At 39.3% G+C, this 22978-nt stretch overlaps 1 protein-coding gene across 1 annotated transcript; it reads left to right on the top strand.

Annotated features, from left to right (window-relative positions):
- The first annotated feature begins 3894 nt into the window (after positions 1-3894).
- Positions 3895-22884, top strand: LOC144530031 (hemicentin-1). Its single transcript, XM_078269433.1, has 19 exons — positions 3895-4097; positions 5413-5688; positions 5761-6087; positions 6743-6979; positions 7660-7887; positions 7985-8248; positions 10377-10634; positions 10733-10894; positions 11111-11322; positions 16890-17163; positions 17283-17600; positions 17751-18014; positions 18115-18266; positions 19429-19472; positions 20147-20304; positions 21313-21579; positions 21670-22002; positions 22093-22347; positions 22423-22884. The coding sequence occupies exons 1-19, from the start codon at positions 4040-4042 to the stop codon at positions 22428-22430; spliced, it is 4095 nt and encodes a 1364-aa protein (XP_078125559.1). The 5' UTR covers positions 3895-4039; the 3' UTR covers positions 22431-22884.
- The last annotated feature ends 94 nt before the right edge of the window (positions 22885-22978 follow it).

The raw sequence follows: 22978 nt of genomic DNA, 5'->3' as shown, positions 1-22978 counted from the left end.
GGTTTCCTCCTCTCCAAAACAAACCTACCGGGGATTTAAACCAGTAAAAACAAAAAAAAACAGAGAGGCTGGAGCCTAGCCGCCGCTAACGTTTGCTCAGCTTGTTTCTTATAGATTCAGACGTCCGATGACTAAAATCCTTCATCTGGTTAAAATATAATTTAAAACAACCAATACCTAAAAAGTGTATTGTAAAAATGTACCTTAAAACTGGATAAAAAGTACATTTATGACAGCTTCTGGCAGACAACCACAATGCTGACGCATGCACAAAGAGGCTATGACGTCATTGATAGGCGAATAAATGACACAGACCCTGGCATTTGGTTAAAATGACAGACTTCTCTGGGTTTGAACCAGCCCCCCAGTGGCCACGAAAAATCCTCCTGCAGCCCAAAAAGCATTTTCCCCATTGGAAATGCTTCGGCACTGAGCAGGCAAACTAGAGACCTCCGATGGCCGAGCCAGCTATTTCCGGTTTAGTGATCCGTTAATGAGTAGGCTATTTAATAATTTAATAATGCTGCTCCTCTAGACTTTCCAAAAGTTACTGGACCAGATAGATTAAATTCTGATAGTGAAAGGAGTCATTTCTTGGGGTTGTGATGCTAAAAAAAATGTATCCACTGATTTACAGACATCTCGTTCACCATGTAAATGGGGAAAACTCTTTTTGGGCTAGAGGGCATCACATGATGGGCCGGGAGTTGTAATTCCACTGTTTGGCCACTATATTCAATTTGCTTCAAAGCCCAACGCACTTCCTGGGGGCCTGGTTTGAATATTGTTGAAACATTTGGGATGATGTAAGTACACAACTCAACAAAATATATAACATGGGTCTAGCCATTTTAGATATGTTAACATAAAAGTTACATACATCTTTAATGGATTGGCACAAGATTTAGGACAAACATTCAATTCTAGCATTACTATCAGTGTTTGTTCTCTAGCCAAAAGTGTCATTCAATTGTATAATGATGTATATTGCTACTAGCATAGCAAATTTGGTAAAATGAAGGTTAAGATGCGTGTTGTAATAATACAGACATTACAATTTTCTAAAATAAAGGTTTTGAATGCAGACATGAAGTGATGAATTGTAGGCTTGCATCTGGGATATTGCAAACTCTGTGAAGCTTTCCAAGAGAGTTTGCATGAGATCAGATATACTGTGCATATTTACAGTATCCTTCCAAAAAGCACACATGCATTCCAGAAATCCCTTGTGGACCTTTGCTCAGTTTGCAACCCTTGGCAGGGGAATTCATCTTACTCAATGTTGTGGTATGCAGATTCTTAACTCTCAGTTAGTGCAGTGTGAGGCCTGCATAGAAATCAAGAAAAGTGTGTTGAAACTAAGCTTCAATATGAATACAGATGACTTAATTGTGTAACAGTGTACTGGATCTGGAATACAAGTTTTAGTTTTACTCTGAAATTCCTTTGGGAGGTGTATTATCTTTATTGAATGAGTAAGAGATCCTCTTTGGAAAGTACAAAGCATGTGCTGTTTTTATCATGCCGTTTTCACAACAGGAAAGATAAAATTACACGGTGTGGAGGACAGAAATAAGTAGGATTTCCTAAGTGTTAAAACACATTTTAAGAAATCCTGTCTCCAGAGTCTGTTCAACCATCCTGACGCTGACATCCATTCTCTTGCACAAGATAAATAAAATGACTGCAAAATGCCAGCAGAGACACAAAGAATCTGCAGAGACAGAGGGACCTCTGTTAGACTCATGCATTTTCCATGATCACATTACAGTAAGCTTTGCTTCAGTGAGTAAATGGACAACACTTATATTGTTGCATAGTGAATGTCTCTCGTGCTGTTCTCTTTTTTCACAAATCTACTGGTTGAACATTACAAAACAGATATAGAGAGGGTGAGAAAAAAGCATCTGGTCACTGAAGCTGTACAAGGTTGCCTTATCAGTGTCCCGACAAGTAATTAGTCTCTGGGTGGTACTGGATCTGCACTTTTACATGTAGTCAGGGGTTTTTACTTGTCTTTTTCATTGTCATATCTTCACAGCAATTTCCTCTTTGTCACAGGAAAATGTTTAAAGAGGTAATGTTGTCTCCTGGATTCCTTTAGATCCTTAATGTAGTTTACTTGTATATACAACCCCCCCGGTCGACCAATGTGTTTACAGTCCATTGTCTTTCAGATTTCTCTACGTTGGTAGGCCTTTGTAAAAACCACTCAAACCTAAAATGACCTACTATGCTGCTGGAAATGGATCAACATTGTCACACCATTACCAAGTAAAAGAAACCCTTTATCGTGAGAAAACAGAACACTACTAGAACTGCCATTTTTCACACCATTAACTCTTCTGTGACTCACTTCCCACAAATATCTGAGCACAGTCTAAATCCAAATGAGCTGGAAGCTCTTTAGAGGCAGCCGACGAGACTCTTTGAGATTGCACGCTGGAAACAGGAAAATAAAGTTGATAGTGATCACTTGACAACTTTAGTAGAGTTAAACACACATTTGAACATCTCAGTTCTGTTTGACAGCACTCTTTGGCTGGCTTTGTTGCTGGGAAACAACAATCCCTTGTCAAAGATCAAAGCTTACTATTGGCATGTGTCCATTCCCTGCCTGTGTTTAGTTTTTGTGGATAGGCTACGGAGTGCTTCAGCAACATGACCGGAATCTCAATGTTTATTTTCTTAACTGGAGCCCTATGTTTGCTTTTCATGGTCTCCCCTGTTTAATAGCTTCTTCTATCCTCCCCTTCTTCTTCCATGTGATGAACCGCTCAAACAACCTTTGACCCTAACTGGATTAAAGATGTCTTACTGTGGGCAGCTGTTTATTATCAGCATTCTCTCTTTCCCTATTCCAACTACAAACACATTGTACTGGTTCCTATTCATCATTTCTGCAGGTCACAAGGGCTCAGGGAGGTTGTGAATACACAACGTGGTTTATGGCTCTTCCTAAATCTGTCTCAGCCATCCAGATTTGTTATTAATTGCTGAAGAAATGTCTCCCTCAACATTAGCATTCCTACATCCATTACATCAGCCCATTAGAGGAGCATTTGCCCATTTCAAAAAGCTCATATCCTGCTTATCCTGGAAATGTCGTAGCCTACTTCTGAAATCTGAAACAACTGAATACAGGATGTGACTACATGCTGTAGTGTGGAAAATCCACAAATCACATTTGCATATTTGGGAAAGATGCCATATTGACAAGAAAATTGTTCTTGGGAAAATAAAACATTTTTATTTTATTACAAAGCCCTATTATTGAAACTGATAATGGATCTTAGTAAGAACACACACACACATATACTGTATATACACACACATATAAATAATTATTACATCAAAAATGATCCAGAAGTGAAAGAAAAAGGTCTGATTTTGGTCTAAGAACATTCTAAAATGGTCTAAAATATGAAAACAATAGTGCTGGTAGAGCTGCAAACACTTAATCCGTCTCTAAATGTGGGTGTGAATCTCTGCGCTGGTGACCTTAAGACGTGTGGGCATATTGAAGCTTTCCAGCATGCATACAAAACATTTTTGACGGTTTTAGATTGAGAAAAGGAGCATGATACCATCACTGCCATCAAATTTCTTCCTTACTAGTATGGCTTTTTTATTTTCTAGTAGTAAAGCAGTGTTCAAATATCTGTATATATATATATATATATATATATATATATATATATATATATATATATATATATATATATATATGTGACATACATGTGTGCCTTACTCATGAATAAGAGAAACAAAATCCCACACACAAATCACCAGCGACTGTACAGAGAGAGAGAGAGAGAGAGAGAGAGAGAGAGAGAGAGAGAGAGAGAGAGAGAGAGAGAGAGAGAGAGAGCATGCCTACAGTACCAGTGTGTTGGCTGCATTTCTGTCTCTCCTTCTCTGAATGCACTTCGTTGGTTTGCTAGGGATTCGAACAGTGCAGCCCCAGAAGAGAAGCCGAGCAGAGCTGGAATAAACGACAGACGGGTCATTGTTTAAATCCAATGAGTAAACAAATCCAATGAGTGAAAGTATATCATTTGTTCGACTCTTCGTGGGGATCCTGCTCAGTGCGACAGGTAGGCGCTCAAATCAAATTATGCTCAGCAGGCTTTATAATGTAGCCTAGGCTATAATCTATATTTGTGTATTGTCATTTTTACAGAGATCATGTTTTAATGATAAACCACGAACGCCATATGAATTACACGGACATGTAAAAACTCTATGAGCTTCTGCTTAATCATTAACAATAAAATAGCAGCAGGTATATTGTGACGTGCCCTTCGGTACAGAACTTTATTTTAACCAGAAGAGAGCGGTATAGAGCAAAAGTAAGGAAATAATGTGTTTAAATCAATTAATTCCCTTTTTTTGTGTAATTATGTCACCATTGGGATTCTTTCAAAGTAGTAGCCAGATTTAAAAAAAAAAGTCACATCAATAGGTATTGCCAAATATATATAATCGGATATACACTTTTTATACTTTTGTTAAACAAAGTGAATACTTTTTGTGACCAATTGGGACAGTAGCCATTGCAGGATATAAGTCCTGCTTATCTTTGCTGGGGTTTTCCCACACACGTTGCTCAAAATAAGTGAAGGTGAAAGTCATTTTTCATACTGCACTAACCTACTAGATGTTTCCTATGAATAGGAAATATTGCATGGAATGTGATGATAGACAAATGTTTTAAAGGCCCTCTTCAACTCATTGACGCATCAGGGAAAACACAGTATTAAAGAGATGAAGGGTAACTCCAGTTAACTTTTGACTAAGTTGTAATTTGTCAACCTTTCTCATACCATAATTACAGAGATTAATCAAAAAATTGTACTTTCAGGTCAGTGAGTCTCTATTTTGGAGAATGAAAAACACTGTGTGGCTCTCATTAGTTTCCCCTTGTCTTACAATGAATGGATTTATTTACAGTACAGTACCAGGAAACCTGAGGCCCAAGTTTGTTTAAAAAAAAAAAACAATCTTTCCAACTTCAATTATATCAAAGAATTAAGGTCACAGATGGAGGTGCCTCTTCTTAGTTATCTAGTCTAAACAACACAATGCCTGTCTCCAGCCTGCGTCAAGAAACTGAAATACAACATCTTGTAATCTGTCTGATTAGATAGGTCGGGACATCTTTAATTTGATGACAAAGTAAAGGAGAAGACATATAGAAGAAACATATATTTTTATACCTAAAAGTATTTTTTCAGCTGCCATGAGTCTTTATCTACAGTGGGCATGCACTCAAAACCCAAGTGGGAGGCATGTGTTAAATATATTTTAATATCCCTTACTGACAAAGTTGCTGAAGGCAAAAGTTGCAATGAAATGTTTCTCATGTGGCAATTATGCAAATGTGACATGTCATATACTCCCATGCTGTAGGTGTACATGCCTCCTGTCCCATTGAGTTGAGTCCCCCCAGTGTTGTGGTGAGATATGGAGACTCAGTCTCAGTCAACTGCAGCACATCGGAGAGACTGTTTGAAGGAATGGGTTGGGAGGCTACACAAGAAGGCATAAGTGTAAAGAAGGCCACCCATCTGGTCTGGACTGTGGAGAACCTAACAGAATGGACCATCTCTCCCTCATGCTTCATCAACATATTAAAGGATAGTCAAATCCAACAGTGCTCTAAGAACCCAAAAGTTGTCCTTTACAGTAAGTATTGCATATTTTGCACAGAATCAGAATGACTCTGACTGTATCTGATAACCTTCACCTTTTCTCCAGCATTCCCAGAAAGCATCAGTATCCACTCCAGCAGTGCCCAAGATCATGTGATGGATGAAGGGGAGAAATATAACTTCACATGTGACATCCACAATATAGCACCTGTTCAAAATCTCACTGTAAGGTGGTACAAAGGAGGTGAGATGGTCTATGCAGACACTTTTGACAATTCCCGTAAGGAACCAGTGGATCAGTCATCTGTCTTCAGCTTTACACCGTCCAGACAAGACAACGGAGTCACGTTCAGATGCGAGGCACATTTGGACCTGTGGCCAATAGGTCCACAACTTAATACATCTTCACAAGAGCATAATATTACAGTTTACTGTAAGTATATCATGTGTACTCACCAATCTGAAATGTTCATCCAAACGTCACAATTTTAATGTCTGTTATGTTGAAGTTTGGATTTCAATTTCTCTATACTATTTTCACTGAAGCTGCGACGCTTTTTCGATTAAGCGTTTAGTCAATCGACAGAAAACTTATCAACAATTTTGATAATCGACTAAACATGCAAGTCATTTGTCAAGACGAAATGCCAAACATTTGAAAGTTTGAGCTATTAAATTGTGATGATTTGTTGCTTTTTCTTCTCTTACTAAATTAACTGAATATGTTTGGGTGTTGGACAGTTTGTGGACAAAACAAGACATTTGATGATGTCACCTTGAGCTCTAGAAAATTGTGACATGCATTTTTTTTTTTACAGTTTAAAAAAAAATATTATAGACAAAACGATTAATTGATGATGAAAATAATCGTTAGTTGCAGCTCTAATTTTCACTATACTATAATGAGTTCTACAAATGTTTCAGGTAGTGCAGCTGTAAATTATGTTGGCATAACAAGACCATACATGTTTAAAAGAAGAAAGCACCAATATTTCAGTCCGTTCTTGTGCCTCATTTGTGTCTCAGCTGCTTTACATCTGTTAAATAACAGTACAATATAAATGGTTGCTGTGTTTGCTTCTGTTTAGTTGGACCAGATGTACAATGTTCTTCTATTTTACTGAACAAACTGAAGTTACTGGAAGGAGAAACATTGGAGAGGCAATGCCTTGTGACAGGACATCCCACCCCCATTGTCACATGGCTGAAAGATGGACAGCCCACGAACCAGACCGTCCCTCTGAGCAGAAAGGATACAGGCCTGTACACTGTTGAAGCTGAAGGCGCTAGCTTTATCCGAAATTCTGTCTGGGTTCTTGTATTGTGTAAGTGTCACATATATTTTACACAGAGACTTTCACTTTTGTCATATCGTCAGGATTTCTTCTGTAATGTCTCTTCTGCAAATTGCTTGATGCACAAATAAAGCTTGAGTCTAGCTGCTGAGGATGCTCCAGTAGACGTTCTGGTGAAAGAAGTTCTTCTGTAAAAATACAATACTTAAAAATAAAATTACTTCATTAAGAGCAAACATCCTGAGTTTGAAATGTCACTTAATTAACAGCACAGAAGTATTGTCAGCAAAATATACTTAAAGTAAAGCTCCTTGTGCACAACGCCCAAAGTGGATTATTATTACTTATCCATTATATATGTAAGCAGAATTTTTCTGTTGTAGTTGGTTGAGGTGAAGCTAATTTTAGCAATTTTATATAATGTTAGGTGGTTTAATCTATAAATAATTTTATATAAATTGATCATATGTTTTGTATGTAAAATCTTAAAGTAACAGCTGCCTGATGACTCTAGTAAAGTAAACAAATTACAATATTTGCCTCTAATATGCACAGGAGTAGAAATTTAAAGCAACATGATATAGAAATATTCAAGTAAAGTATAAATATCTCAATATTGTACTTAAGTTCAGTACAGTACTTAAGTTATTCTACTTTCTTACAATCCACCACTGGCTAGTTGATGAATTGTCAAGTATTTCTGCTTTCAGATGGACCCGAGTTAATGTGTCCAAACAATTACACTGCACTGGAGGGAGCTCCTTACAACCTCACCTGCATTGTTGAGGGCTATCCTACACCTGAGATCATCTGGTCCAAAGATGGAGAGGAGGTGGAACTTCCAGAGAACCTAACAAGAAGAGATTCAGGGCAGTACTTGATCACAGCTTCAAGCAATCTGTCAAGTGTCAACCTCACAGTCGAAATTAATGTCATATGTAAGTTAATCTTAAATATCTAATATTAGCGTGAGTCATGAGTCAATATGTCATCTGCTTTTTCCCTTACTTATATTGTTTTGATTTTTGTCTCTAGACCCACCATCACAGATAGTTGAGCTTGAAGACTCTGAAGTTGAAGTTGGTTCCACTGTGTGGCTGAAGTGCTTCTCCGTGGGAAACCCACGACCAAAATATTTCTGGAATTATTACCGGACTGCCAATGTGATAGAGGAAAATGAAGATGGAGTGTCCCGTCTGCACATCCACAATGCTACTGTATACAACATGGGCTCCTACACATGTCATGCTTGGAATGACAGAGGAAATGTCTCTAAAACAGCCACAGTTACTGTAAAAGGTAGGGTCAACAAATGTATCTACCACTTTAAAGTAAACAGTGGCATAATGCAATCATTTAAAGAACATGTCTATCATTGGTAATCTCTCTCTAATCTAATCAGAGAGATACAGTGCTGTGGTTTGTTATGTGCAATTTAGTATGTGTGATGTAAGTACTCACTCCTTATTAGAGCTGCAAAGATTAATCGATTAGTTGTCAACTCTTAAATTAATCGCCAACTATTTTGATAATCGATTAGTTGGTTTGAGTAATCTTTTAAGACAAAAGTAAAAATTCTTTGATTCCAGCTTCTTAAATGTAAATATTTTCTAGTTTCTTCTCTCCTCTGTGGCAGTAAACGGAATATCTTTGAGTTGTGGACAAAACAAGACATTTGATGACGTCATCTTGGGCTTTTGGGAAACACTGATCCACATTTTTCACAATTTTCTGACATTTTAGAGACCAAACAACTAATTAATCGAGAAACAAATCAACAGATTAATCTACTATAATCGTTAGTTGCAGCCCTACTCCTGATACTCATTTGCATTACTTTTATGATAAAATGTATGCTGTTAAATAGGCAAATATTTCAATAGTTTGTAAATCAAGACATGCTCCCATTTTATCCTCCTATTCCCATTACTTCTCAATTGCAAAAATGATCTGTCGCCTATCCTGCTGCTCAAGGGGCTGTGTGGCGCTCAGCATGCTGTGTGTTAAAAGCTCAAAAATATTGACATCAAGGGAAACAGTGTTGCACTTCTCCCATTATTTACAGAGGAACAACAATAACCAAAAATCCATTCCCTGAATTATCCACTGAGCACTGCAAGCTAAAAGAGAGTAACATCCTCCTGTGAACATCCTACAGAGCCGCTACAGACTCTTATTTTGTAATATTTACAGTCGTTTTGAAAGCTACGGTTACTGTAAATCTTTGTGCTACAATTACCAAAGTAGACTATTCTCTTTTCGCTGAAGTGTGCATTTAGATACATAACCTAACTATCTGTCTGTCTGTCAATGTCGGGCAAACAATTTAAATTAATCAAAACGCTACAACCAAAGATTCTCTAACCGTCTCTGCTGCAACCAAGCCATTAGTGCCATGGATAACGTCTTAACGTCTGTAGCCAACTGGCTCAGCTAGACAGTTACATTAATAGACACAGTGGGTGTGAGGGCTTGCAGTGTATGTGCCCAGTGTTGGGGGGAGGGCTCTTTCCCAGGCAGTTTCCTCTCCGGGTGATGTAGAGCCAGAGCTGGGAGCTGTGCAGTGCATGCAGCCATAGCTTAGCTTAGCTTTCTCCAAAAAAAGTCAACAAGTAGCTAAGGGGAAGCAGGAGAAACCTCAGAAGCGCTCAGTCAGTGATAACAGTCAGAAGAAGGTCGATAAGTTGGAGACACTTAATTCCAATGGATGATTTAAATTATTTTCGTATCCTTTCAGTCCTTTTGACTTTAGAGCTGCTGTCGCTTTCTGACGGGACAGGACCGAGTAAGTTGAGAGCGAAGTTTTAGGTCTCATGTTTTCTTTTGTGTCGATTGAAATGGCTTGTTTAGGCTAATAATAGACGTATGGAACAAAACGAGATGTGATGAGGAACTTAAAGCAACACTGAAGTTTAAAAAAAACATGTTAAGAGACTGAATAACGCTTTGAATGGGGACAAATGATAATTGTGTGTTTGAGAATCTGAGCACAAGTGGGAAAGAAACTTTGGTGGTTGAATGTGTGTCTGATTATTAGTAACGTTAGGCATTATGACATTTTGTCTATCTAATCTAATGTTTTAAGCATCCGCTCACATCCTGCATAGTTTATTACAGTTTTCTGTTAAAATAGTATATTTCTAAATAAGGATTACTGTTGAAAATGGGCTGGGTGGAATGTGACGCATTTAACTGGGATATTGATATTTGGTCAAGTCCAGCACAAAGAATGTTGGGCAGCAAGTGCAGACTTTCCTAAGGGAGGGGTAGATCCTTCCTGAGCCTTTTCCTGTTGCTTCCCGAGACACAGCTTTTGTTCTACAGACTTGTCCATACCATTTCAAATGGAAAAGTTGTGTTAATATAACGTATTTGTATAGACTTGGACTTGGAATAACGTTCCTTGCCCCCACTCTACGTTCCACAGGTGCCAGGCAAGAATGCCCCATCGAAATAACTCCAGACAGGATGGTGATACAATACCAAAGCAGAGGCCAGAACGCGACATGCAAACCAACATCCACCAACTCCGAACATGTCAATGAAATATACTGGCAGGGTTTCCAAAATAAGGGCACAAGTTGGTCTGTTGACACCTATAAAGACTGGGACCCAAGGCCTGTTTGTACTGCAAATTTTAAAGTAATAGGAACATGCCAGAAACATTTAAACTACATCCTCTACAGTATGTATTTCTAACTTTTGTACTTTCACTGTCATCAACTTTAAACTTGTTTCTCAAATTTTGGAACTATCCTGAATATTTTGTATCGATATCTACAGAAACACCAGACAGTGTCTCCATTCGACCCGTAAATAACTTGAGCGCAGTGGTGGAGGAGAGAGAGTTGCAGCTGCAGTGTGACATTACCAACGTTGCTCCTGCAGGAAACCTCGATGTGCGGTGGTACCGAGGGAATGAAACCTTCGAACCACTTATCAAAGGTGGGGAATCTTTCTTAACACAATTTCCCCTCCTTTTCGGCGAGGCCAAGTAAATCTATCAGTGCTAGTGTAGCTCAAAGCAATACAGCAGCATCAACAGACATGTGCCAACATGAAATAATTATTCATTCAGCATTCATTCATAATTCAGCATTCATTAGGAGGAACAATTATGCATCTCCATTTGTCTTTTTCCTACTTATATTTTTCCCTCAGGCTCAACGCGAGTGACTGGCTGCCTGCCTGCGAGCAACACAAACTGTGACATCAGTGTTGTCCGATCCCCGCTGAACGTGTCGTCTACCATCAGCATCACTCTGAACAGAAACCACAACGGAGCAGAGTTCAGATGTGACGCACAGTTGGATCTTGGACCTGAGGGACCGCAGCCTCCTCCAAACATGATGTCCAGTCCTCTTAACATCACCGTCTACTGTGAGATCACACTTACATTTGCTGCTCAGTTATCATTAAAACAACACTCTATGATTAATTGATGATGGACATTTTATGGCAATTATAGACTCCTTTACATTTTCAATACAATAATATGCAAGAGCTTGTGGTTTTCCTTACAGTAAGAAATTGTAAACGTACATATTCTTACTGTTTTATTGGCCTTTATTTCTCAACAGATAAGCCCAGCATTAATACCACAAAGCTTCCAAAGACGATCCCAGTGTTCAGAGGTTATCCTGAGGAGCTTGTTTGTGAAGCCGACGGCCACCCACCTCCGAAAATCCAGTGGCTCTACAGCTCAGACTTAGTGCCCCATGTGTCTGGAAACACACTCACTGTGTTTGAAGCAGGCATCTACAATTGCAGCGCCACCAATGTAGTTGATTCCATCTCTCATGAGGTCAAAGTGATTTTAAAAGGTAACAACACTCTTAATCTAAACGACTTATAATTTTTAGAAGAAAATATATGTATGTCTTTCTGTAAAGTGTAGTAAGTAAAAACAAATCTCTTGCAAGGGGATTTAAGCCAGTAAATATATATTCCATTTCTCCCCCCCCCCCCCATAAACAAACTATACAATCATTTTTCATGGGTTTCTGTTGTTCAATACTGTAATTTACTTTGCATCTGCAAATTATAGATATAATCATGCTTTGGACAGCCTAAATCTATGCAATTTACATTTTGTAACTAGAAATAACCTTAAGCAGCAGAGCAAAGCACAAATAACTTCACTGGGGTTTCTATCCAGCCATACAAATTTATTTCAAAATGGCACCGATTTCTTTGGGCGGTTTGCGTACAATGACAGAAACAAAAAGGCAGGCAGAAGGCCGGTGGAGTGGTTGGAGGTTAAGCTAAGTTTTCTTGAAAATGCTAATCATTTTTTTTTTTTTTTTTTTAGATCAGCCTTTTATTGTTTTTTATATTTTTGAACATATAGAACAGACAAATACAATTGAACAAGAACAAAATCCCTCACCCACCCCTCACCCTCTGCGGTCTCGAGGAAAGTACTTTCCATAGGTCTATAGTCGATGATTTGGCTTTGTTAATCCTTGCTGTAGAGAGCTCAAGCATAACTGTGTCCAGAAAATACACCACCAACTGTTTTATACAAAGCGAGTGGGGGGGAGCCAGCTAACCAAATTTTCTTCTGTCTCCGAAGCAGATGTAATTTAGAGTCATCTTAAGTAACAAAACAATGGGGTCAGTAGGAATTCGACATCCTATCACATCAGATAATATTGATTTATATCAAGAGTTCTGGAATATTTTATTCCAGAACTACTATAAGTGAATTCTTATGTTAAACATGAACAATATTATAAACACCTTAGAACAATTTCTGGACTAAGTTATGTGAAAAACAGACCAATCTAGTTGGAGCAATAAGCAGATTATGAGCTGAACAGACCGTATCCCTCATGTTCTTTCAGTCTAGCTTAAATGTCAACAAACATAGACTGCAAACTGACCAGCCAGTATTTATCATGTATTTTCAGTCTGGTTAAGTGTCCCTTTAAAGCTTAGTTACGAAACTTGCATAGCGCATCCTCAGGATTTATCCTGTTACCTTTTTTTCAGCATGATTAAGTGTCCTCAAAAATATAGATTGTAGACTGAGTAGCGAGCATTCATTATTTCTTACAGTCTGGTTAGATGTCCCTTCAACGGTTGGTTTCAAAACTTACACACAGCGTCCTCCAGTCAAACTCGGTACAGTAGCCCAAATACCGTTAGTCCATAGGTGCAGAGTCCTCCAGTCGCGGCCCAGGCATCGAACGCAAAGTCCCCCCGCTGTCCTCCGGTTCCTCGCGGCGCAGGGCGATCCGTGGATGTAGCACGTCCTCCTCCTCTTCTAATTCCGGCCAGAAAACACCCGGGTCCACGGCTGCAGCGAAGGTGAACTCTCTCCCTCCGGGGGTCACTCCCAGGGCAGCGCGGCAGATGAACGAGTCCGAGTTGCGTTCAGCGTGCAGATCGTGTTGTATCCCTTCAGGCATCCGAAGCCGCTGGGTCTTGAATGTGACGCAGTCAGATTGGTCCGGCTCACATACCATGATTTCCTGCATCTCAGGTTCTGCCCCAATGTGTTGCTGCGAGGCATTGATTTTGGCTAGCACTCCCTTCACTGTGCTATATATCACTGATTTAAGCGCACGTAGCTGCTTCTCCAAGACTCGGTTGATTAATTCCTCCATGTTAGAGAACGTGTCCGTATCAGCTGCTCCGTTAGCCACCACTCCATTAGCCACCGACATGCTAGCGAATTTCTCTGAACGAGTAGACAAGCCCAAACAGTACAAATACAATTAGCCTACTGTATCTTCCTGTCTGAGCCTAAGAATTAGAGAATTAGCAACTTTTTCCTGATTTTCATTTGTGCATCTGCATCCAAATAGTGAAGTGCATCTTTATTGATAATGCAGTAGAAAATAAAAAAACAAATAGAATTTTAGGAATAAAGGTTCACATAAATGTAGTGAGGCATGGTAGAAATGGTTACACTTGTCTTTATAGCCGTTTATTTGGAAATTCTTAAACATTAATATGTTACCTGGTTGATTTCATTACAGAGGACTACCTTCCCCTAATAGCTGGATTTGTGGCTGTCACAGTAGTTGCCATCTCCATCTTCTTCCTCTTCATCTACTCAATCTACTACAAGAACACCAGGATGCGCCGCTACAGTCTTAAAAACCCCAAACTCGACACCCACAGTGGCAATGTAGCCCACAACGGCTGGGACATGCAGTTTCCTATGACCAAACTGTCTTAACAGTACATTTGTGAATAGCACAGAATGGATAGCTGACCACTCTGAATGAGCTGCATCTCTCTGCCACCAGGAACTACAGTGTTTGAAAGCCTGAATACCACTCAGCCAGCAGGCTCACACTGGACTGTTGACACCATAGAAATAATGTGGTTCACACACTGTTATCCTTACATCCATTTTCCCACATAAAATAGTATTTTACCCTTCAAGGAAAAATCTAATTATAAAAATTAGCAACCTTGGCCTGAGATGTAGGATTTTATATTAACTACTGGATTTTACCTGTTTTCACTGGACAGAATAAAGAGGAGGAGGAGCAAGGACTCAAACGTTTGGCACGGACTTGCCAGAAAAACGTGATATTGTTCATGAGCACAAAGGGGATTTTGATATGATAATGAATGTTTTTTTTGTTTTTTGTTGACCTTGGTCTCACTAATGCTTTTTTACTATATCTATTTTTTATCATTATGCCCTCAAACTCAAACACAGATCTCTGTATGTAATTATCTTTACAAACCAAAAGGGATTTTAGGATGCATATAAGAAGTGATGACCCTGAAACTGCTGTGGTTTTAACAGTAACACTAACAGGAGTGCACTACGTACGGACTCTGAAGGTGTGACATTGAAACTGTGAAAAAGGAGACCAGCTCTGTTCAATTTGTGGACACTATTGCTTGAGCATACTTTTCATTGAGCCCATTTGTCCCTTCACTATTCTTTGTAAGCCACTCTGCACTTCTTTCTGAGTTTGTAGCAATTTCTGTGGCTTGAGCTTTGTTGTGCCAAACTTTTTCAGGCCTTATGGGACAAATTGTCTTGTTCCACAGTTGTATGCTTTTGTATGAATGACTGCAGACATTATAGCCTAATGCCTATCAGAGATGTATATCAGGATCATATTTTATGTAAATGAAAAACATATTTATTTATGAGAAACCACAAAGATATAGAACAATCTAGTATTGAAAATAACTGCAGACAGGTTTGTAAACGTTGCAAATGTTAGAAGAGTTGATGTCCTATCTGCGATGTTAAGGACATTAAGACATAATACATTTGTGAACAGAGCTATAAATATTTGTGACTGATGTAAATGTGTATTTTATATTAAAAAATGTGGCTTTTCAATTTGATTGAAATTATTGAAACCCTACATGCTTGAATGTATCTGACATACAGAAATGTATGATTAAAAACAGAACTCTCATTTTGTTGTGTTTTCAAACAATATAATATTGTATTTTATAAGGCTGCTACTTTCTTCAAGTCTGGTAAATCCACCTCAGAGCACAGGCCTATGACAAAGCCCGAACTTAGAATTGATGTTTTTGAAGGAGAAACAAGGGATGCAGGGGTAGCACCAGCACTATCCAGCAGACGGGTTGGATTTTTCAGAAACAAATCTGTAGAAATCCTAAAAACTATGGGTCTGTTTGGCGATTGGGCTACACACACAAAGTCGCAATACTCCTTACGTTTTGCGCATATACTGTATAAAACAGGTTTTAAGCATGTTTTGAGGGTGCTGCAACTAGCCTAGCGAGCTGAACTGAATATGTACTGCCTTCACGTGCTGTCGGAAATAGTCGGAAAGAAATACTTTCTACCGCCTACTTGGGAATAAGGGGGTTTCCTGAAATGCTGGATGTGCCGTTTTGGGCGTGGGGGGTGTGGTAATATTGATGATGTAAAATGAATGTAATTGCTAAACGGTGAAAACGTTCAACAGTTCGCCAGTTTGGGAAATAGGCTACACGAATTCGCTATCGTCCCCGCTGGTTGCTTGGCAACTATCCCCTTTTCCAGTAACTCTTGACGAGAACGCAATTTCCCAGAATGTCGAACTATTTCTTCAAGCCACCCTTGCTCAAGTTCAGTCAAGTTCTCTTAATACATCCATGGTTCAGACACGCTACTTTCCGATACTGTTTACTTCCGACCAGCGCTGTGAAGTGTGGTCTAGCAAAAACTTCCGAACGACATACTACAGTCTATCTGTAGGCGTTTACGAGGAACACGTTAATGCATCACATCACAGGGATAGTGTTCGCGACTTTCTATGATCCCAGGTGAAAGAGAAAGTACGACAGCTACGAGGGACACACGGATTTGGAAATAAGTCTGTCAACTGGACCATTTTTGTATTTCATTTAGTCGTAAAGGTGTTTCTGGTTAGCACACCGGCGAAACCATGAAGTGGTTCTTCATATTAAGCGGCTTAATAGCGTGTACAGGTAACTATTTTCTGTCGAGTTTGTTTTGTATTCATTAACGTTAGCTACAAGTCCCATTATAACGTGTCTAAACATTACAGCGTCGACTCTTAAGGCTGGCCTACGCCCATGTTTTGATCCATGCTCCTATAAACTGATTCTCATAAGACATGAATTTTGTAGTAACGAGAAAAATATTTTTTTTAAGTTGTGAATATCATTACTGTATTTATTGTAATCGCTTGGAATGATTTTTCTAACTTTTTCAAGCACCAGAAAGAGCAGGGTCCCACATACTGTTAGTGTAAGCAGTTTTTACATGCATTTACATTGTTCCGAAGGTTAGTTATATATTCTATCATCTGGGAGAGCATTGAAGTGTTACGGTATAGGCTACTGCCTTTGTGTCCCATGTCATGAGCCTTTGGTGGATCAAAACCCAGACAATGCTTTAATGCTGCTTAATAAACACTGTTTGTACATGGCTGCTTGTAATGTAAGCTATAATACATACTATGTACTTGTAGGAAAGCCTGTGAGGGATTCCTGTCCAGTCAATATGAGCCCTTCTAGAGTTGTGGTGAGATTTGGAGATCCCTTCTCGGTCAACTGCAGCTCACTATCCAACCAGTCACAGTCAATGGGCTGGGAGTCTACATACGGCACAGGCGTAGGACGTAAAGATGGGGTCTCGTCTGTTTCCTTAGAAATAGACTCTGTGAAAAACTGGGACCTTACACCACTCTGCTTCATCAATCTCCTTGACAATCGTCAGTGTTCAGAAACCCTGTCAGTCACTGTTTACAGTAAGTAACTTTATCTGAAGTTGCCAAGCGGGCCCCTTATAGTTTTTGATCATTAGATTCTTCGGATGTTGGATAGTTTTTGATAAACATTTTGACACGTTTCATTTTTCTTATTACAGAAATACCGGACAGTGTGTCCATGTCTCAGCCAAGTCAAATGGTAGAGGGCAAAAAGTATTGCATGCAGTGTGACATTGTTAATGTTGCACCAGTAAGAAACCTCTCTGTGAACTGGCACAAAGGAAATGAGATAATCTATACCGAGGCATTTGACAAGACCAGTTCATCTCCAGTCAATACGTCATCCGTCTTCAATCTGACTGCTGAAAGAAGTGATAATGGAACTCAGATCTGGTGTGAAGCACAGCTGAAGTTTTCGCCACCAGTACCAAATCTACACACAATCCAATCAAAGTCCCATGAAGTGGTTGTACTGTGTATGTTTTTTAATGCCAATGTAATTTAACTATCACAGTTTTTGGTTTTGTAAGATCATATTGGGTATGTTTTGCTTTTCTCTGATTGTGAATTCATTTCTCGTTGTTTTTCTCTTTCTGTCTGGATTTTAATTTCATGTATTCCTTTAGACTCGCCAACCTTCACCGGGCCTGAAAATGAGACACTGGAACTCAAAGCTAGTAGTAAAATCATTTTAAATTGCACTGCGACAGGAAACCCAATGCCGGTATACAGCTGGCATTTTCCACACCCAATACAACAGACGAAGAAGAATAAAAATGAGAATCAGCCCATTTTGGCCCCATCCATTCAGCTTCCAGGGACCTATGCCTGCACAGCGTCTAATACCCAGGGCACCAAGACCAAAACTTTTACTGTCATCGAAGCTACAAGTAAGATATGGTTACAAACGTCATTACCTTTTTCAGCTTGTTCCACTCTGAACAGATGAGCTAAGAGAGAGACTGTAACAAAAACTACCATCTCTTACAGGAAATCGCACAACCTTTGCAGCCTTGGTTGGAGTATTTCTGTGTGTGGCAGCCCTGCTCTTCATCGTGGGCTTTTTTTTCGTGACACCTGAAGGCACATTTTCTTTCAGCAAAGGCAGTTATCTCAAAGGACAGCCCACCTCATCAGGACCTGTATGAGGCCGACTTTTTTTAAATTTAATTTTGCATGGCTTTACAATGAAAATGGCAGGTAAATAGAACGCGGCATTAGTCAGGACAGGGGGTTTGTTGTGGAGTTCTTCTGCCTCCAAGTGGCCAAAAAGTTTATCCTTTCGGTGTCTATTTTTTCAGGTCTATTTTTTTTAATTATAAACATTCTCTCTCTTCTAATAAGTCATGGGCACAATGTTAAAAGGGCTAGTTTTATTATTATTATTATTATTATTGTATAAATAAATTGTGCTTATTTCATGTTCTGTTAAAATTATTATTTTTTTACATATGTGCTGGTACGACTCTGGAATGTTTAATTATTTTTATACTGAAAAATCTGACCATGCCATTTCTATGATGTGCCTACAATTTCATATAAGACAATCGGTTGCTTTATTAAAATGACTTGAATATGAGCCAATAAATCATGTGTTAGGCATACAATTTGTAGTCTATGTACAAGTATACAAAAGGTAAAAATTGATTTCCATTTTGTTATTATAAAGGTTGAATTTACTGAAAAGGGGAAGTTAGAGTGAGGAAAGGTATTTTAAAGTAAAAATAACTTGACATGTTAATGTATTGTGTGCATAAGCAATCTGTGTAAGTTGTTAAATTAACTTCTCTCTCAGTGACACCCTTAGGCAGAATACTGATTGAAAAGTCAAAACCAGTGTCTTTTTTGTTTCTCTCTCTCTCTCTCTCTCTCTCTCTCTCTCTCTCTCTCTCTCTCTCTCTCTCTCTCATTCAATCTCTCTCATGCCCATACTAATTTGTCCTGCACAAAGTGAATGTAAAGGAAAGCATTTGTTATTCTGCCTACTGTTGCCAATATAAACCTCTTTTTGTATGAAACCATGTTCTTTATGTTCAGTCCCTGTCATTCCCACTAAAGGGTGTATGCTCTGACTGTGTTGCTATAACAACCTGGCAAAGTATTGCTCAATTTGTCACAGAGTTAAAGAAAAAAGTTGTATTATAGAGACACAAGCTTAACATATTTCTCTAGAGAGCTTGAAGAGAGAGAGCAGCACATTCAAAGTAAAGCAAGCATGAAGTGTAACTGTAAATTGAGATTCCTAGCTGGGCTCTCCATGAATACACCCAAAAGCATCTGATTACTTGCTCACTTGCACTGCAGTTGCGCTTAGAGGCGGATATGCTGTGTAGCATTCTGGTCACAGTGTGAGACTTACAAGCTACATGCTGCACTAATACTTCTGCCTGCTGGGATTTCACAAAGCATGGAGTTCAGAAGCAATAGGAAACAAGTATGCAAGCAGAACCTAAAACAGGTTTTTGTCAGACAGTCATGATCAGATAATGAGACAGCAGAAAAAAACATCAAATAATTTACTCAGTATAATAAAGTTCAGATGTATGTCTATATCTACATGGGTCAAAGGCTATTCTTTCAGTTTAGAGAAGAAAGGAAAGTTTGGGCTACAGAAGGCATATCATTTGAACTTGATTATGCACACATTGTAAGGCATCTCAATTGTTATAAATATATTGGAGATGTATGTATTGGTATACTTATAAAATTATTTTGTCAACCATATTAGACATTACACATACCATTACACATTATAATAAACCAGATATTAAAATGTATTTATTAATCTCATATTATTTCCACGCTGTAGTACCGTGCCCCTACATTATTCCTGGTGGGAAAGTTGCTGTGGTGTTTTTAGGTCTGTAATGTCCTGCTAAAATGCTTTTGAGATCAGTGCAGTGAAAAGGATTGGGCTGTGTTTTTTCGGAGTTCTGCCACCTGTTAAATTTCCCTCTTTCCCTTTAACCCCCGTCCCCCACCCCCACCCCCCTGCCCACCCCCAAAGTCAGCTGGGATGAAGGGGGCCCTTTTGTTCCAACATAGTTCCCTGCATAGTTGCCAAGTTTGTTCAAGTTGGAATTTGTTCTCACTCGCCCCTTAATCGACGGCTCAGTGCAGAAAATAACATGGGAAACAACTTTCTTAAATGGATTCTGACGCTTTGCATGTTTTATTCAGGTAAGGTGTTGTTGGCAACGAGTTTTTCCCCCTCACTTATTGGGGTTGGTGCGGTAGCCTAATTGTCTTAAAAATAGTGGTATAGCAGGCAAACTATGACCTTTCGTCGGTGATAATATGAATATGAGAACGACCGACAGTGCAACAAGACGTCAAAGCAATTGGTTTATTTTTCCTTTAAAGGACCGTTCTCGCGGAATCAGAGCCTCCTAATATCCTATGATCTTGTAACCTTTTTTGTTTGGATGACTACACTACCGCAACTAAAATAACGGGCTACCAACTAGGTGTAATTCTATAGCCTACACATTATCAATCAATCAATCAATCAATCAATCAAAATGTATTTATATAGCACTTTACAGCAACCAGCAGGTATCCAAAGTGCTTAACCAAGAGTAAAAACACATATCATACAATAGAAAGAATGAACATAGAAAACAGTAAAATCAGATAAGGTTACAAATAAACAGAAGAATGAAATTGTCACACCACTGCTACGTATTAAAAGCCAGACTAAACAGATACGTTTTAAGTTTGGACCTAAAAAGAGCTACATCTGTAATAGTGCGAATAGCAAGGGGTAACTTGTTCCAGAGTCTCGGGGCAGCAACTGCAAAAGCCTGATCACCCCACCGTTTATATCTAGACCTTGGCATTTCTAAAACTCGCTGATTTGAAGAACACAATGACCTAATGACCGGACACATTAGGCCTGCAAAGTACACATTTTGTTGCCACGTACAGTATAGAAATCAATTATAAGCAAGATAGCTGTACATTAATAATTAGGCTATACACAGGCGTAGGCTATTTTAAAGAAATATTAGCCCATCTCCGATGTGTTGCTTGTGATTTCTCTGTGTTTTGTAACATGGTTACATAATAGTTACAGCCTGCTGGTATATACTAAACATGAAGCCCTACTACACTGAAGTGCTACAAGTGGAAGAAGGTGGTGGTGATGGCACTGGCTATAATGATGATGACTGCTACTGTGTGTCTCAGTGTCAGGTGAAGGTTGCTCCCTAATCCTCAAGCCCTCCCGGGTCGTGGTGGGTTTTGGGGAGCCGGTGTCAGTCAGCTGTGAGGCCACCCGCCCGGTACGTGTCCTGGGCTGGGAATCGGTCATCAGTGCTGCACACACTCAACAGGACCTTTCTGTTCGGTGGAAAGTGGACAGTCTCATTGATTGGATAGAGGAGCCTATCTGTTATGGTGTGTTCTTCACAGCTCCCAGACAGTGTGAGGAGAAGCTCAACCTTGTCCTCTACAGTGAGTTAACTCCTGTTCTAATACACAGTGGAGAAATGGATGACTCACATAAATCTGTTTGACATGAACTTTGTCTTATTATTAATTTAGAAACCCCCGATAGTGTCTCCATCAGGCCTGTGAACCACACTGGCCCCATGGTGGAAGGAAAAGAGTACCAGCTGCTTTGTGAGGTTCAGAATATTGCTCCTGTTCAGTACCTCACCCTGAGGTGGTACAAGGGGCAGACTGAGGTTTATAACCACTCCTTCTCTGACCTCACATCGTCCTCGCCTGTCCAAGTGTCCTCTATCCTCATGGTCACACCAACTAAAGCTGAGAATGGAGCGCAGTACAGGTGCGTCGCAGAGCTGGAGCTCGGACCAGAGGGGCCACAACCACCTCCTACTGTGACCTCAGAGCCTCTTAATGCCTCTGTGTACTGTAAGTCGAGAAGCTAATCTTTGAAAAGACCTCTCATATGTTTGAATACTTTGAAGACGGTGCATCTAATCCCTGTGATCTTTGCTCTAGTCCCCCCAATGTTCCTCAGTCCCGAACCAGAGGTTTTGGACCTTATAGTGGGTGTTGACATTACCTTGAACTGCACTGCCACAGGAAACCCCACACCTGTGTACAGCTGGCAATCCTCCAATCCTATTCAGGAGAGGATGGAGGATGAAGCAGCTCTTACCTCCCCCTCAGTGCTCCCAGGGACCTACACCTGCACTGCCTCCAATACACTGGAGAAGAAGAGCAAACAGTTCATCGTCAAGGCCAAAACCAAAGGTATAAGGGGACTCTGAAGTGCACATGTCTCTATACACTGCATCCTAATCAGTATCCTCTTCTGCTTTTACTTAGGTGTTTGAAACAAGAGATCTTGAGATGGGATCAGATGACTACATTGGACATGCGAGGAGATTCCAACTAAGGGGATTTGACTGCTGCTGCTTTGGAGACGGAAACGACAATGCATTACAAATATTTATGAGGATCTTGCTATCAAGCAGAATTAGATCTCTTTAAAACATTTTTGAATATATTATGTTTGGTAACTGTCATTTATTTTTGTCAGTATTTTAACAAAAAGTGTTTTCTGTAAAATAGATTGGTGGATTAGGATGTTGTATGCTTTCCATGTGATATCCTGTGTGTAATTTATATTTTTGCTAGACTTGTTTTCATATTAATGAAATTATCTTGTAACATTACACGTGTCGCTACTCTTGATATAGCAATGATGACTACATAATCAATTATGTATGCTGGGAATTTACTACAGAATGTTAAAGATCAGCAGGCCATTAACTGTAAATATGATTTCTTTTTCTTAATTTTCTTATCTTTATGAATAAAAGTAAAATGAAAAAATATTGTTTTTCACTTATTTATATCATACCTATTAGGATATGTTTTA

Source organism: Sander vitreus, chromosome 15, assembly GCF_031162955.1.
Source record: "Sander vitreus isolate 19-12246 chromosome 15, sanVit1, whole genome shotgun sequence".
Classification (NCBI taxonomy): domain Eukaryota; kingdom Metazoa; phylum Chordata; class Actinopteri; order Perciformes; family Percidae; genus Sander; species Sander vitreus.
This window is presented reverse-complemented; position numbering and strand designations above follow the sequence as displayed.

Bases quoted from the DNA above. Each gene is read 5' to 3' on its own strand.
- LOC144530031 (XM_078269433.1), top strand. From the start codon at position 4,040: ATGAGTGAAAGTATATCATTTGTTCGACTCTTCGTGGGGATCCTGCTC. The intron at 6,980-7,659 runs GTAAGTGTCACA...TTCTGCTTTCAG, and splicing joins TGTCTGGGTTCTTGTATTGT to ATGGACCCGAGTTAATGTGT. The intron at 20,305-21,312 runs GTAAGGTGTTGT...TGTGTGTCTCAG, and splicing joins GCTTTGCATGTTTTATTCAG to TGTCAGGTGAAGGTTGCTCC.